The sequence below is a fragment of the Furipterus horrens genome, unplaced genomic scaffold (genome assembly GCF_987537825.1).
Source record: "Furipterus horrens unplaced genomic scaffold, mFurHor1.1.pri manual_scaffold_13, whole genome shotgun sequence".
In the NCBI taxonomy this organism is placed as follows: Eukaryota; Metazoa; Chordata; class Mammalia; order Chiroptera; family Furipteridae; genus Furipterus; species Furipterus horrens.
The window spans coordinates 32,528,067-32,544,619 of record NW_028327183.1 but is presented as its reverse complement, the minus strand read 5'-3'; the positions used below and the strand labels follow the sequence as shown (position 1 = coordinate 32,544,619).

At 56.0% G+C, this 16,553-nt stretch overlaps 1 protein-coding gene across 6 annotated transcripts in view; it reads left to right on the top strand.

The window, feature by feature from the left end:
- The window catches only part of CBFA2T3 (CBFA2/RUNX1 partner transcriptional co-repressor 3), a 95,339-nt gene that overhangs the window by 74,958 nt on the left and 3,828 nt on the right, over positions 1-16,553 (top strand). For 4 of the 6 annotated variants that reach the window (XM_090259296.1, XM_090259295.1, XM_090259297.1 and 1 more), the window contains 9 exons: positions 595-836; positions 984-1,073; positions 5,677-5,858; positions 6,526-6,746; positions 10,444-10,529; positions 11,132-11,330; positions 11,799-11,867; positions 13,434-13,624; positions 14,861-15,555. In XM_090259296.1, the coding sequence (XP_090115422.1) occupies positions 595-836; positions 984-1,073; positions 5,677-5,858; positions 6,526-6,746; positions 10,444-10,529; positions 11,132-11,330; positions 11,799-11,867; positions 13,434-13,624; positions 14,861-15,151 (1,571 nt within the window). In that variant the 3' untranslated portion in view covers positions 15,152-15,555. Of the gene's footprint in view, positions 1-594; positions 837-983; positions 1,074-5,676; positions 5,859-6,525; positions 6,747-10,443; positions 10,530-11,131; positions 11,331-11,798; positions 11,868-13,433; positions 13,625-14,860; positions 15,556-16,553 lie in introns of those variants that run through there. The other 2 variants (XR_016507611.1, XM_090259299.1) reach the window with 1 other exon arrangement.

Here is a 16,553-nt window from a genome sequence, read left to right as displayed (position 1 = left end):
GGGTAACTAACAGTGCTGCTCCTGGGACCCCTGCAGGGTGCTCATGGTGGGTCCCTTAGGTAACTTGCTCGTCCTCCACATACAGCTTGGGACCCATGTGTGCACACGTCTACCTGTGCAGCAGCCAGACAGCAGCCAGCCTGGGGATTCCCCTGCTAAGCTCCAGCCCCACTTGTCCTGGAGTGTCCCTACCCCAGCCCTGTCGGCACAGGCATTGGGGGCCTTGTGTGGACAACAGCACCTGTTTGGGAGCGGGCATCTCTCAGGGCTGTTGTGGTGCAGGTGGGGTCACCAGCCTCTCAGGGTGGATGAGGGACCTCTCCCGAGAAAAGTGGAAGTGGGCCAGCAGATCCCTAATAGTGGCTGGGAGATAGGTGTATGCCAGGTGGCATGGGGGCCTGGCATCGCCCCTGGGGTGTGGAGGGCCTGATCAAGCAGCCCCCCACCCACTGAGGACCTGGGGCAAGGTTGCACCTTTTTGGGCCCCAGACTGCACATCGGTAAAGGGTGTTGGTGCCCCTGTGGCATCCTTGTGACTCTAGTTGGGACTCCAGCTCTCTGCTGTGCTCCTCATGCCTCCCTCTTCCCCTACAGTGATGAACGGCAGCAGCCACTCGCCAACGGCCATCAACGGCACCCCATCCACACCCAATGGCTTCAGCAATGGCCCAGCCACCTCGTCCACGGCCTCACTGTCCACACAACACCTGCCCCCAGCCTGCGGGGCGCGGCAGCTCAGCAAACTCAAGCGCTTCCTCACCACCCTGCAGCAGTTCGGCAGTGACATCTCCCCAGAGATCGGGGAGCGTGTGCGCACCCTTGTGCTGGGGCTTGTGGTGAGTGCGGGCAGCATGGCCTCAGAGGACGTGTCTGCTGAGCAAGGACGCGGTGACACTGGGCTGTGCCCAGCCCTGGGGCCTCCTGCCCTCTCTGGGGTGGGTGGACGGGGCTTGGGCTGATGCCTGGCGGTTTTCTTCCCTCAGAACTCTACACTGACCATTGAGGAGTTTCATTCCAAGCTCCAGGAGGCCACCAACTTTCCACTGCGCCCATTTGTCATCCCTTTCCTAAAGGTAACAGCAAACCCTGCTCCCTCATGCCAAGGCCTCCCCTTGGAGCCCCAAGTCCATTCCCTGCCAGCTCTGACCAGGCATCATACTCAGCCCATTTGGTTCCCAGGGGAGCAGCTCTCACTAGAACCCAAGTGCTCTAAGACTAAACTCCCCAGTCAGCCCCGTTATTATTGGCCAAAGGCACTTTTCTAATGGACAACTATTTTTTGAACACCTACTATGTGCCAGGTACTGTTTGAAGCTTAGGGATATAGTCGTGAACAAAGCAGACACAATCCCTTCTGGTGCCAGCCGGTGGCCTGGAGGGAGGGGAGGGAGCCAAGCAGCAACAGCTATAAACTCTGTAGCATGTGACACAAGGAGGGGGCAAATGATGAGGGCTGAGGAAGGAAGGGAGGGAACCCAATGGATAGCAGGGCACAGAGCTTTCCTTCCAAGCATGTACAGAGGCCCTGAGGCAGGGTGTGCCTGCTGTATTTGAGGGGCAGTGAGGGAGCTATGTAGCTGGAACACAGTGAGGGGAAAAGGGACAGTGGACAGACAGAGGGACAGATGGGTGGACAGACAGGCGATGGGTAGTTGTGTTCGTGAAAAGGTGAATAAATAGATGAATGCTATAAGATATATAGAAGATCATGTGGTCAAACATGGAAGACAAACAACTGACCAGGGCCTCTCGGCAGCACCGATGCAGATGCAGTGAACCAGAACTTGCATTTTAACAAGGACAAGCACAGGTCTCAACCGTGTTAGAATAATGTCTTCACTGCAGTACTCCTCAGGGTCTTCATTCCCTGAAATGAGGGTCACCTACCTCCCAGAAGGGCTGAGATGAAACAATTCCCAAATGTATTTGATCCCATGACCCTTTGCTGCTGGGCACCTCCCGAGGTCAGGGTTCTGTGGGGCTTACTTGGGGGATGCCCCACTGAGTGTTGCTGGCCTATCCCCAGGGCTCTCATTTCCCAGGCCTCTGAGATACTTCCAGAGCGAGCCCTACTCCCTGCATGGCCAGGCCCTGCTGGGGCTGCCTTCCAGAGGATCTTGAGGACTGATCAGACTGGGTTGAAGTACTGCCCCTGTAACTGAGTTCCCCGTTGGCTGGGGCCAGGCTGGTTCACCCCTCCATGCCTCAGTTTCTGCAGCTGTGAAATTGGAATCATTTTCAGGCTGTTGGGAAGATTGCATGAAGCAATGCCTGTGAAGAATTGGCTATCATTATCTGGGGATTTAAAAATGTTCTGCCAAGGAGGCATACTTTGCAAAGCTTTCTTGACACTGCCCTGCTGACCCCCAGCAGCCCTGTGAGGAGAGGCAGTACAAGAATAGTTCCAGGTTAACAAGTGGGGAAACTGAGGCCCTGAGGCCTCCCCTGATGGTGGAGAGATGGAGCCAAGGCTAGAACCTGGCTCCACTGGACTCCAAACTATGCTCCCCACCACCCAGCGCCTTTGCAGGGTATGCCCCAGGTCAGCATCTTGTTCCCGGCAGTCCTTTGCCAAGGGAACCCCACATTGTGCCCCCACATCTGCTTCCTCCCTCCCTCCTTCCTGCCCTCCCAACCACACCCCACTGTGCTCACACTCCTGAGCTGGCGACAAAGAGGCTGCTGGCATGGAGCAGGGTTTGGGCCCATCTGGCAGTCATTTGCAATTCATTAGGAGCCCTTCCCTTCTCTCTCCTCCTTTCAACTTACTGCTGACTCCACCGCTCCCCATCTTTGGGGACACAGTGCGCCTGCTTATTCTGTCGGATCAAATATTTACAGCAGATGTCCCGCCTGCCCACGTCAGCTGCCCTTGTTTATCCGAGGAGCAGCGGTAGGGCCAACATCCGTGTCCCCTGCTTGCCCCAGCCAGGCCTTGCCCACTTGCTGCCCACTGTGCCTTGCACACCAGCATCCTCCCAGGCACACCCCAATAAGGCGCTGGACAAGACATGCCCAGCCTGGCATTGCCTGCTGAGGTGCCTCTCTGCCTCAGTTTTCCCTCTGCCCACAGCAGTTCTCATGTGTTATTAGGGCTTTGGTGCCTAGATTGCTCTTCCTATAGGGTGAGGGGCCCACCTGCAACACCTGGGGTCTGGGATCCCACCCAGGGCCCTGGGTCCACAGGACTGGCAAGGACACAGAGTCCATTCCTCTCACTGACATGGAGCCCCTGGGGTGCAGCCAGTTCTGTTTCCAGGGCTTGTTGACAAGGCTCCAGAAGGGCCCCAAGGTCCTCCCTGGGGGGCAGCCCCTACCCTTGTTGTTGTAAGAGCCCTGGCTGCTTTAGAAAGCAGAGTGCTGTGGGGGATCCCAGCGGGCATGCCCCCTGCCCGGCCCACTGTGCCACCTTGATTCTCTCTCTGACCTTCGCTGACACAGTGGTGTTCCAGCCCACTGTGTGGGCAGCAGTGACACACCGTGCCGCGGGGTCCTTGCAGGTGCTGTACTGCAGGGAGATAGGAACTGTGGCTCAGAGTGCAGCTTGGGCAGCTGCCTGGCTCAAACCCCAGCTCCAACTACGGGCTTCTGAAATTTTCCAGCCTCAGTCCTCTCTCCATCACTGGGGACATGACAGCCTGTCTCATGGGGCCAGGGGTAGATGAGTTCATTCATAAGAAGCTCCCAGGAGCCCCTCATGTCCAGGGCGGGAGGAGCAGGTGCTTCTCACAGCTCCAGTTGCAGATGAGGCAGAAGTCAGAGGAGTTAAGTGACTTGCCCAAGGTCCCACACACAGCAGGGTTGGCTGCCCATAGGGCCTCCAGTCACACAGTCTCCGGGGGCGTGAGAGGAGGTGCTTGATGAAGCAGCAGAAACATCATAAACCATCATTAAGTGGGAGACGTCAGCTCAACTAACACCATTATTGTGGCTGTTTTTACAAACCCTGGTTTCCCTCTGGGCAGAGTTCCCCTCTGTGAAGAGAGTAGTTCCACGCTTTTCTGCAGCGTGAGAACCGTTGTTCAGATGGTGGAGTTGAGGTTCACAGAGCTTTGCCACCAGTTTAGTCTGTCCAGCATCAAAGTGGTGAGGCCTCCCTGGCACTGGGGTCTTTGGGACACCATGGGGGCTGCTGCCTGGGGGACTCTTTGAGACATGACTCCCCACAGGCTCTATCCATTTCTTCTGGATAGAAGGGCTGGGGTCCCTGTTCCCCCCAGCCAAAGATCCTGGGTCTTCAGCACCCTCTCCTGAGCTCAAGACTGCGTGGCTGGGTGGTGGAGCTTTCCAGAGGCTGGAAGAGGCTGCCCTGCCCAGCCAGCCTCCACCCGTGGCCCCGGCTCCCAGCTGGCCCCAGCCGGCCAAGAATCCAGATGTTTCCACCATCCCAACAGCAACCAGCCGGTGCCCGTGCTGTCCCCGCCCTGCCGGGCCAGCCAAGGGGAGGCTGCTCAGGAGAGGAGGGGCCGGCGAGGGAGAGGAGGATGTTTGGCGTCTTCAGACCTCCCGGGACCTCCTTTCCCAGCTCATGCTCCTAACATGTTCGACAGATGGCGGGCTGGCCCCCGTTCAGCTATCCAAATAGAAAAACAGGCCTGGCAGCCGGCGCTGCTTGACAAAACTGCATCGGCTGCTTGATTGGGTCCGGGTGTGCTAATGGGTTCTGGGGAGGCAGAGGCAGGAGAGGGCTGTGTGGCAGCTTTGAAATGCCATGAGAAAGTCGGGGAATTGTATTTATTTACAAATACTTAGAACTCTGGCTCTCCCAAGTGGCCTGCCGCTGGGCCTCCATCCAGCTTTCTCACTCCTCCCCACAGGAGCTCTGGGAAGACTCTTGGGAAGATACATAAGGATCCCACTTACTGCCCAGCAGTGCATTCTGAGAGGCCCAGAGCCAGGGCAGGGGCACAGGCAGGAAGGCACAGCCGTTATGCATGGTTGTCACAGGCGGGATCTGCATCTCAATCCTGTGCTCCCCCAATGTATCATTCCACCCCCTGTGCCCCAGTGTCCTTACCCATAAATGTGGAACCAAGTCACCATATCCATCCCCAGTGGTTGTAAGGACCACGAGCAGTACAGCCTTGGGCTGTGACACGCATGACTGCTTGGAGCGGTACTGGCACACTAAGGTGCGTAGTCTAAGCTCCAAGCTTCATTCAACGCCATGCAGGGGCTTTCCACCAGCACACACGGGTCTAGAGCAGGCACACTGGAGTCCTACTCCCAGCTCCTCTCTCTGTAGTTACCTGTGTGCAGGGCTGTCCACTTCCTCTCCCAGACCCCAGTTTCCTTCTCCAAACTGGGTAATCTGGTGCCTGCTTCCATGGGCACAGGCAAGGAATCATTATCATGAGCCCCTCGTTGCCTTCTCCAGATGCTCAGTGAATTGGAGAAGTCCCAGCCTGGGAGACTAGGATCTGGGCTCAGGTCCCACTGCACCCCAAATCACTCTGTGCCCTGGGGTAGGCACAGTCCTGCCTAGCCATCCTCCCTGCCCTTACACTCAGGTTGTCGTGGAGAAACTCAATACCCAGAGAGGTCATGCAACTTGCCTAAAGCCACACAGCAAGGCTGGCCATCACTCTCCCTGCCTGATATCAGAGCAAAGCTGTGTACCCTCATGCCCTGACCTCCATCAGCAGTGAGGCCAAAGCCCCTCTCTCCTCACCACAGGCAAACCTACCCCTGCTGCAGCGGGAGCTCCTGCACTGTGCCCGCCTGGCCAAGCAGACCCCTGCCCAGTACCTGGCCCAGCATGAGCAGCTCCTGCTGGATGCCAACGCCTCTTCCCCCATTGATTCCTCAGAGCTCCTGCTCGAAGTCAATGAGAATGGCAAGAGGAGGACACCTGACAGGTACCTTGAGGGCTTTCTGTGGCTGGGAAGGGAGATTGTGGAGGAACCAGAGTTGACTCTGGTACCATAGCTCAGCAGGCATCCTAGTTCTGATGCTGAGAGAATGCGGGTCAATGCCATTGCCCACAACAAGGGAGCAGGCTGGTAAGGTTCAGCCTTACCTGCAAGGCCCACTGCACAGGCTGAAGCTCTGAGAGGCTGCCCTGTCAGCTTGTATTGAGGCCTCCTGAGGACTCAGGTGTCCCCCTGGGTGGACAAGGGAATAAGCAGGAGGGGTGACTGTCTGGAGAAAATTCCATGGCTATTCCCTTTGTGCTAGATGTGGACCCCAAGTGTCCAGGAGCCTGAGGTACCCAAGCGCGTGGGCTGGCCCTCACTACTGGCTCAGAGATGGGTTCTTGTCCTGCTGCCAGAGAGGGTGTTTTCCTCTCTTCATTCTCTCGGTAGAGGCTCAGGCTTCACAACCTCTGGGCCCTGGAGCCTGCACACCAGGGACAGGAATCAAGGCTGGGTCCCCATGGACTGGTCTAATCTCTCTCTGTCTCTGTCTCTCCCTTGCTCTTTCTCTGTCCACCACCTCTGTCTCCCTCTTACCCCTCCTGCTTGGACCTCTATCCACGGCTCCTGGTTCCATGACCACTGGCCTCCTGCCCACTCTCTGGGCCAGGACCAAAGAGAATGGGTCAGACCGCGACCCGCTGCACCCTGACCCCCTCAGCAAACGGCCGTGCACCCTGAGCCCCGCCCAGCGCTACAGCCCCAGCAATGGGCTGCCCCACCCCACGCCGCCACACTACCGCCTCGAGGACATGGCCTTGGCCCACCACTCCCGTGACCCCTACCGCCACCCTGACCCCCGGGAGCTTCGGGAACGCCATCGGCAACTCAGTGAGCAGTGCCCTGGGGATAGGGGGTGGCACATGTGTGTGCATGTTAGCAGGAGCAAACGTGCACCTATGTGGGGGGAGGGGCATTCAAGAGCTACTGTGTGCATATGTCTGTGCAGGAGAGACTCAGAGGAAGTGGGTATAGAGAAGGGATTTGAGTGGAGAACTTGCCCCAGAGCCCAGAGGGGATCCCCACTGGCTAGGCTATGCTGGGAAGCTTCTGAAGGAGAACCCCCTTTCCTGGACTTCCCCCTATGGGGGAGTTCAACAGCCTCACCCTCAGGTCCCAAGAGGTCCCTTCCCTCCCCGGGGGCATGGTTGTGGATGTTACCTGTCCTGGGGCCCCAGTTGGACTGAGGCAGGTACAGACAGGTGTGGGACCTGGGGGACCTAGAGGCACTCAACTTGAGGGGCTCTGGCCATCTGCTGGGCACACACACTTCAGTTGCCCTTGGCCCTGCATAGGTGTATTCATCCCCTTATAGAGACAAGAAAAGGGAGGCTGCCAGGCTCTGCGCTGGGGCACAGGGAGGGCAATAAATTAGGTTCCTGGGTCCAATCTCCATGGGGGGGGTTGCTTCCCACACAACACCCAGCAATTCTTGGACACCAGCATAGTGTCTTACAATTGAACTCAATTCTGTCATTATCTACCTGGAGATAGCATTAGGTCCCATAGGTTAAGGGTTCAGTCCTATAAGACTGCCCACCCCCTTCCAATGCCAGTCACAAGTCCAGGTTGTCACCCATGCTTCTGACCAAATAACTGAAAATCAGAGGTTCCCATACCCCCACCTTGGATTCAGTTACTTTGCTAGAATGGCTCACAGAACTCAGACAGACATTTACTTACTACAGGGCAAGGTATGGGGGAAGCATAAGGAGTTTCCATGCCCTCTCTGAGCATATCACTCCCTCAAAATCTCCATGGTCATCAACCCAGAAGCTCTCCCAACCTTCCTTTGAGGTTTTATGAAGGCTGCACTACCTAGCCATGATTGATTAAATCATTGACCATTGGCAATTGATTCAACCTCCAGCCCATCTCCCCAACCTGAAGGTCATGGGTGGGATTGAAAGTTGAACCGTTTACTCACAAGGTTGGTTCTCTGAGAAACCAGCCCTTATCCTATTCCAAAGTCACCTCATTACCATTAACAGAAGACACCTTTATCACTCATTACGCTTAGGAAATTCCAAGGGTTTTGGGAACAGTGAGCCAGGAACCCTGGATGAAGACCACATAGGAGAGAGAGATTTTGGTCATCTGAATGACCAAATATTTCCTATAAGTCACATTATCACAGGTGGGATGCACAGGCCAGCCAGGGGGAGCCTGTTTACAGGCAGTTCTAGCATATGGGGTCCCCAAATCACAGGAGCTGCAGCCCCTGCCTCCAAGGCATGGCTGGGAACTCTATGGGGAAACGGACACCCCCTAAGACTCATGAGCTCTCACTGAGCCCTACTGACCACACATGCCCATCCTGCTCTGAGAGTGGGATGAAAATGAATACCAAAACACGAGATTTGTAAGAAGATGGTCACTGGATGAGCCATGTGGAGGAAGGAGATGGGGGAGGCCCAGGTTCTGGGTGGAGCAGAGGTATCATGGTAAGAGCGAGGGCTCAGGACTGCCTTGTCCTCTGAGCTCCTCTGATTCCCCATGGTCCGCCCTTGGACAGGTCATGTGACTGCTGTGCCTCAGTTTCCTCCTCTGTTGGCTGATTCTAAAAGGAGTCTCAGCCCTTGGGGTCATGTAAGGACCAAAGGAGTTAACCTGGTGCAGCGTGGGTGCTCTGAGGCCTAGCCCTTGCTAATAACAGTGGTGACAAGTCTGGGGTGAAGGGCTCACCTCTTGCTTACATTTTTATCCTTTACTCAATTCTTAAAGTGGGCCATAATATGTTCTGACATATGTGTGATATTAACACACCCACATCACAGATGAGGAGACTGAAGCCCAGAGAGCATAACTGACATACCCAAAGTCTTCTAGCCATGTCTACCTGACCACTGACCATCCTCTGGGAACAAAGAGATGAACAGGACCACAGACTACCTCTAGGATACCCACAGTGTATTGGGAGAACAGCCTAGAAACAGACAGAGGCCCAGGGCACCAATGAGGGGCCCAGAGACAGGGTCAGCAGAGGCCTTGCTCCGTACAAGGCTGTCTCCTCACCCCTACCCTGTGTAAGCTTCCAGGGCCCCTGCCCAGGCAGCAGGTGACAGCGTCTGGCTCCCTGTGGCTGGGTCAGGCAGGTGCTATTCCCACCCGCTTCTGCTAATGCAAAAATAGATGCCAGCTGTCAGACAGATCTCAACCACTATTTTGGTCAGGGCGTTGGCGAAGGCCTTGGCTCCGCATGCAACAGGGCAGGGCTGAGGACAGTGGATTGCGGCTGCCACCGCTCACTCCTTCTGCAAGTTGGGGAGGCATTTTGAGTTTGTGGGGCCAGAAGACCCTTAGGAGATGAAAAAGGTCTGAACAAAGAGACCTCAGACCAGATTCTGTCATGGCATTGTGTCACCCAACACAGGCAGGGGCACCCAAAACAATGGGGGTGAGAGCATTAGGTAGGTCAGGAACCATGAGAGGAGCCACAGTGAGGACACCCAGACACGGCCGCACAGGCACTCCTTTCACAGCTCACGGAGGTTTTGTTTCTTATTGGGGGAAGGGCACTTCATTGGTTGAGTCCCTGGAACCATACCAACCAGTGGCTGAAGGCACTGGTCTGCTCAGGGTGACCTTGGGCAAAGATGTCCCCTTAAGCAGCCTCAGTTCTCTCATCTGTAAATTGTGAATGGCAGCAGAGCCTCCTTCAAGGTCAATGCAGGGATGCAAGATGTAAAGCACTTGGCACAGAGCCTGTTTGTCCCCGGGCTCTACCAACTCGCCTTCTGAAAGTTTTCTCACACCCCCTGAGACAGTCAAGGTAGGGAAACTGAGGCTCGATAAAGCAAAATGATGGTCTCAGGTCCCACAGGGAATGATCATCAGGACTACTGGCTTCCTGGCCTCCTGTCTCCCAGGAAACCACAGTTGGACCGGTTCATTTGAGACCCAGCAGATAAGCTGGAGCACTTGCTGGGCCACAGCTCAGCCCAGGGACACAGAACAGGACATGTCAGCCCTGCCCTGCCCTGTGGACTGACACAGCCTGTTGGGAGTTGGGGAGAAGACTGAGATTAAACAAGGAAGCACCTACAGTTACTAAACAACCAGAGATATACGGGGCTTAAGGAATCCTGTAGGCCCAGGGATACTGTGGAGAAGGGGCCTATACCCTGGGCTTTGACAGATACACAGGAGTCCAGATGGCTGGCCCCTGAGCAATGGCGAGGCCTCAGAAGTGAGGCCTGAGGCAGCCTGGGTTGTCAGTAGGGAGCAGAAAAAGTGAAAACAGTGGGATTTGGAGGCAAGGAGGTAAGGGAAGGGTGGCCAAAGCCAGAGCAAGGAATGGGGACATGTGTCTTTTCATCTCAAGCCTTGAGTACAGGCCAGGCCTGTTTCTGACCCCCTCAGTTCAACGGGCAGAAGGTCAGTGCCTGAGGTTCTCTTCTTCATCTGCTCTATCTTAGGTGGGCACAGCCTATGGAGGGGCCTAGGGAGCTCAGGGTGGGACTTGGAGGAGTGTGAGGTGGGGCCTGGGAGCATGGGTGGGGCCTGAACATCCACTCCCCTCCTGCAGCGGTCCATGGGTCACGGCCAGAGGAAGTGATCGACCACAGGCTCACAGAGCGCGAGTGGGCTGAGGAGTGGAAGCACCTCAACAATGTGAGTGTCCAGGCCGGGACACAGGTGATGCAACTACTCCAGGGGCTCTGCCCAACCTGTGGGGCTGCAGGAACAGGGCTCAGGCAGGCTCCCCCTTGCTCTGTGCCCACCTGGGGGGCACGGGGCAAGGCCTTGAGGAGGGTGCAGTCTGGGAGCGCGGGGTGGCAGAGCACCCACCTCTGCGCACCCTCTACTTCCAGTCAGCCCCGCAAAACCTCCCATTCTCTGCTCCAGCAGAGAGTCTCCCCAAAGAAGGTCACTTGGCATGGGGGTGGGACGCCTTCAATACCATTTCCAGGTTTACCATTGCCTCTGTTTCCTTTTGGGGAGAAAGCCGAGGCAGATGGTGTGGTGCCCAGAGTGGTGCTGGCCACGTCTGCTCTGTGGGGAAGACCACACCTCGAGGTTTGCAAGGAGGGCCCAAGGTCCCTATATTCAGTCAAGCCTCCCCCAGGCCTGGTGCTCTCTGGGGAGAGAGCAGTGGGCCGTCTGCAGCCCTGCCCCAGCTGTTCAGGGGTCTTTGCAGGCAGTGGGGCTGGCCAAGGCCCAGCAGTGTGGGAAAAGGGCCCTACGTGCTTAGGCCACCCGACCACCACCCGCAGCTCCTGAACTGCATCATGGACATGGCCGAGAAGACACGGCGGTCCCTCACTGTGCTGCGCCGGTGCCAGGAGGCTGACCGTGAGGAGCTCAACCACTGGGTCCGGCGCTACAGCGACGCTGAGGACACCAAGAAGGGCCCCACAACCACCACCCCCCGGCCCCTCGGCAGCTCGGCTGGGGCAGAGGGGTCTCAGCTAGGTGCGTGCTGGTGGGGGGAGGGGCAGAAGGAGTGATAGAGACAGCAGCACGGGTGGTCTAGGGGACCCTGTAAGGCACATGAAGGGGGTGCCCAGGACTGAGGCCAGCAGGGTCTCATCCAGGCTCTGGGATAAAATACCACTCAAACAGTTTCACCTGGAAAAGGGGCACCTTTTCTGCTCTGCACAAAGACGCTGCCTGGCCCACTAGGAAGCCCAGACACAGAGTTCTGGCGGCCTGTGGGTCTCCACTCATCTCCTGGATGATGATGAGAGACCAAGAGAGGCTCCCAGTTAAATCTAAGGTCCATCAGTCCAAAGCATCCACCTTCCGGGCACTGTCCTGCCTGCACCCTCGCAACTGATACAGCATTTCCACCATGGGTATCTCGGGACCCCTGCCAAGGAAACACTCACACTGTGGCCCTGTGACCCCATCCTCTGTGTGATTCCACCCCCTGTGTTTCAGATGTGCACCGGGAGTTCATGCCTAGGACCCTCTCCAGCTACATGCCTGAGGAGATCTGGAGGAAGGCTGGTGAGTGGGGACAGTGAGGGAGAGAGCTGGGGGCCACAGGCCCAGATCCTCTTGCCCTATCTGTAAGGAGCTTCTTTCCATCTGGTGGGGGTGGCTCAGCTGGGCCCCCAGCTCAGGGTAAAGTTCATAAGGCTTCACAGATGGGGCTCACAGAGGAGTGACAGTGCATTTCATGTCCAGGATAGGACAGTTGCCAGGGAAAAGCACCATGCTCAGTAAAACAAGCAGGGCCTCAGGCCCAACATGCACACGAGTGCGCGCACGCGCACACACACACGAGAGAGAGAGAGAGAGAGAGAGAGAGAGAGAGAGAGAGAGAGAGAGAGAGAGAGAGAGAGAGGGAGAGAGAGAGAGAGAGAGAGAGAGAGGCGCTTAGAGCTGGAATCTGTGTGGCCTTCTGGGCATAGTGCACAGTGTGGCAACAAGGAGTGCTGCAGGGGACATTAATTGCACTGTGGGAACAGACTTTGGGAAGGGGCTGGGCAGAAGCTGGAGCCCATGGGCAGTAAGGGAGCCAGGCAGGTCCTCAGGGGTGGTGGCGGTGCAGAGAAGAGGTAGGACCCCAGATGTGTTTTGATTTGTGGGTGAATTCAGGGTGAAGTGTGATTTAGAGGTAGGCAATGTCAGGATCTTAAAAGCAGAGCGAGTAGAGGGGCCCAGCTCAGGGTTGGAGGCTGAGGAGCCAGTCCTAGATCAGGGCAGGGGACAGACCTGGACAGGAAGATGGGAATTCTCGTTTTCCTTGGCCTGTCCTCTTTGCCTCCATATGGCACACAGTGGGGCTTCATGGGACCCTTGGTGGCAACCATGTGGAGTTCATGTGGGGACATTGGGGCAGGTGGCTACAGTTGGCACTGCCAGCAACTCAGCACACAGTGTGCAAACACTTAGATGGGAGGCCCAAAAGCTATCTCTGCCCCTTAAATGGGGGCCCTGCTTAATCCCACCCCAGCCTGTCTCACGCTGTGCTGCAAGAACAGTACTGCCAGGTGAGCTGAGGCAGGTCTGAAAGGCCAGAGGGGTGGTTTAATAGGGGCGGGGGGTCATATTGTTCCCAATGTCAGAGGGCAGGGTATAGTCTGAGCAGGCTCTCTGGCCACAGCAAAAACAGTATACTGGATCCTCAGGCATGAACAGGCAGCCATGGCAAGTGTGGGGGAGACAAGAGGGCTTTGAGGGGAAATAACAATGCAGAGTCCTGGACCGGGCACTCCCTGGACTGCTTCTGGATGGGCCGCAGGGGAAGGCAGACTGTCCACGGGCAGGACAATACAGCTGTGGTTCTCAAAGTGGGTGCCGAGACCAGCAGCAGCAGCACTTGGAACTTGTTAGGTATACAGATTTGAGGACCCTTCCAAGCCCCCTGCATTGAATCTACTGCTGCACGCTAGAGTTTGAGAACACTTCAGGAGAGGGCGGGCCTGGAGATTCACCCCATGAAGCTGCTCGCACAACTGTGTGGGAATGCTCCTTTGTGCACAGTCCTCACCCCAGGGTTACAGGCAGAAGGCCCCAGAGACCTGGGTAAACTGGCCCACATGCCCATGGCCACATGTCCTTTTGCAGAGGAGGCAGTGAATGAGGTGAAGCGGCAAGCAATGTCTGAGCTGCAGAAAGCTGTGTCAGACGCCGAGCGGAAAGCCCACGAGCTCATCAGCACCGAGCGTGCCAAGATGGAGCGGGCGCTGGCCGAGGCCAGGCGGCAGGCCTCAGAGGATGCCCTCACTGTTGTCAACCAGCAGGAGGACTCCAGTGAGGTAGGTGCCCACTCCATGCTCCCTGAGTCCAGGTCCAGGGCTGCTCTGCCTTCTTGGCAGCCCTGTGAGCTCTCAGGGCGCCACAGCCTGGTTAGGTGGGTCCTGTGGGTGTCCCCATTGTGCAGATGGAAATTGAGCGCTCCGGAGGGGCAGTAACTTGCCCAAGGTCACAGCCTAGGAATTGGTGGAGACATTATTTGTATCCAAGCTTGCAGACACCAAAGTTCATGTTCTCTAACCTATGAAAGCAGGCGACAAGAGGGTGATGTAAAGACCCCAGGTGGCATCTAAAGCACCTCCTCAGCTCCTGATACGTGTGCACATGCAGGAAAGTCTGAGATTACTATCATGCTGGTGTTTGGACATGAGGCCTAGAGCATTTCAGGCTGTGGGTCTGTGTAGGAAAAAGGCTGGTGTGTCAGGCAGAGCTAAGAGCAGTGATGTCTGAGCAGACCTGGAGGAAGTGGGCCAGCATGCTTGGATCAGGGAACAGTGTCATCCCCGGAGGGAGCAGCAGGGACAAAGGCCAGGTGGGGGCCGGGCATGCGTGGCCCCGAGTGAGGATTGCAGGAGACCAATGTGGCTGAGCAGAATGAGCCGGGGACAGCAGGAAGTATCGGAGTCTGAGAGGCTTTGGCGGCTAAACAGGCACTTAGCCTCTCCCTAGGGCAGGTTTGGGCTTCCTGTCCCGGAACCTGGGGCCTTCAACAGTGTCCCTGCCCACCTTCTGCTCACATGGCTGTCTGAGTTATGCTTGTCCCACGAAAATGGAGCAGAGGCCCAATGGGAAGGACGTGACCGGGGCAGGCCTGCCATGCATCCCACGTTGGAATGTGGTGGTCTTTATTCTGCCCGGGTCCCCATAGTCTGTATTGGAGCCCTGGTAGGGTGGAAGGGCTTCCTGTAAGAAAGGAAAGAGCTGTGGCTCCCTGCCCTCATGAGGACCCCGTGGTCCTGTAAACCCAGCATGAAACTATCTGGGGTGGGCTAGAGCTGTGCAGCCCAGTAGTGTGAGCCCGTTCCCCGAAAATGTCCCAGTGAGGGGGCTGTGTCTGCCAATGGTCACCACAGGCTGTAGCCCTTTGGGGTCTTTCTGTCTCATTTGATGCCCTGACTGGGTCTAAGCTGGTTTGTCTAGAGAGTACATTTCCCCATTCTGCAGCCAGGCTGGGTACTCTGGGGATTTGGAGTGGCCCAGCCCTGGCCCACCCCAACCATCTCCTTCCCCCAATCCAGAGCTGCTGGAACTGTGGACGCAAGGCCAGTGAGACCTGCAGCGGCTGCAATGCAGCCCGCTACTGTGGCTCCTTCTGCCAGCACAAGGACTGGGAGAAGCACCACCACGTATGTGGCCAGAGCCTGCAGGGCCCCTCGGCAGTGGTGGCTGACCCGGTGCCAGGACAGCCCGACGCCACCGTCAGCCTGGGCCCCTGCCTGCCCACGGGTGCTGCCAGCCCCAGCGAAGGTGGCTCCACAGGGCCATCTCGCCCAGGCTCACCTGGCCCACTGGACGCCGCACCCCGCTGACCCTCCCAGACCCGCTGCTCGGCCCACAGACATGCACCCACCAACCCCGCCCGGCCCCGGTTGCCGGATGCTTCGCCGGGCCCTGGGAGCCCGACCATTAGAGTCACTGCTGCTACTGCTTCTCTCCAAAAGAAAACACAGAACCAACAAAAACTGCATTCAACGCAACTTCCTCAGCTACCTGATGATCTCACGCAACAACCTCTTCAATCATCCTCAGAACCTCCCACCGAGCTTTAGACAACGGAGGAGGGTGGACAGCGGCTGGAACACCACTGGCTCGTCCACTGCTCTCTCTCTCTCTCTCTCTCTCTCTCTGTCTCTTTCTCTCTTCCCTCTCCCCCCTATTTTTTCTTTCTTTATGACTTTCACACACTTTCTCTTTAATGAAAAAAAGAACTAATTGTTTGGTGGCTTATATTTTCAGTGAAGAATTTGGGGGGATTTATGGCAAAAGAGCTACTCAGAAATGGACAAAGAAAACTTTGGGGGTTTTCCCTTCCTGATTAAAAAGGGAAAAAGAAAACTGTTATTTTATAGCCAGAGATCTGAGCCTCTGCATCACCGAAACTAGCCCAGGGGTACATGGCCAATTCGGTGAAGATAGTAAGAAAGACTTCAGTTTCTGACCCAAGAAACATTTTTGGTTTCAGTTTTGGTGTTTTTTGTTTTGTTTTTTTTCTTTCTCTTTAATGTCAAACTCTTTGGCTTTAAGTAGAAATCCAAAAAGTTTTTTTTTAAAAGTGAAGGAAGCATACCTGTAAACTACCTTGCCAGCTAGCCAGCCAAGGATGCCGCACACACCTCTGCTCCAAAGGAAATCCAAAAACAAACATGAGAAGTCAAAATCCAAAATTTGTTTGTCACTGCCAAAGTATTTTTTTCACTGTTTTACTCCACTCTTGGGTTTGTTCAGATGTTGGTCTTTTCTTTTGGTTCTGTTTTTAGAGTTTGGGATATTGGGGTTTGGAGGATTTTGTCCAAGAAGAAATGACTTTTGTTTCTTTTCACCTAGACGGCAGCACGTTGCTGGGCACAGGGCAGTGGGCCTTGTGGTCCTTCACACCCAGCCCGCCATGTGCATGCGTGTCTGCATGTGCGCATGGGGCACACCCAGCCATGTGTTACACATGTGCAGGGGAAGATACCTCCGTCTGTCCTCACACCCTCTGTGAATTTGCATCACATTTCATTTCTTCCACTTGTGAAAAAAAGTGCTAACGTGTCCTTCCCAGAGAGAGCATAATTCTGAATCAAAACTGTGACAATCTTTCGGGTTGATTCTTGAGTGCTTCTCAAAGCACGAGGAGACAGCAACTGCGCCTGTGACAACTGCTTCTCCATTTTTCCTCCTCTACCTCTTCTCCCCTTCTTCAAGGCCGCCCCACCCAACTCATCTCTG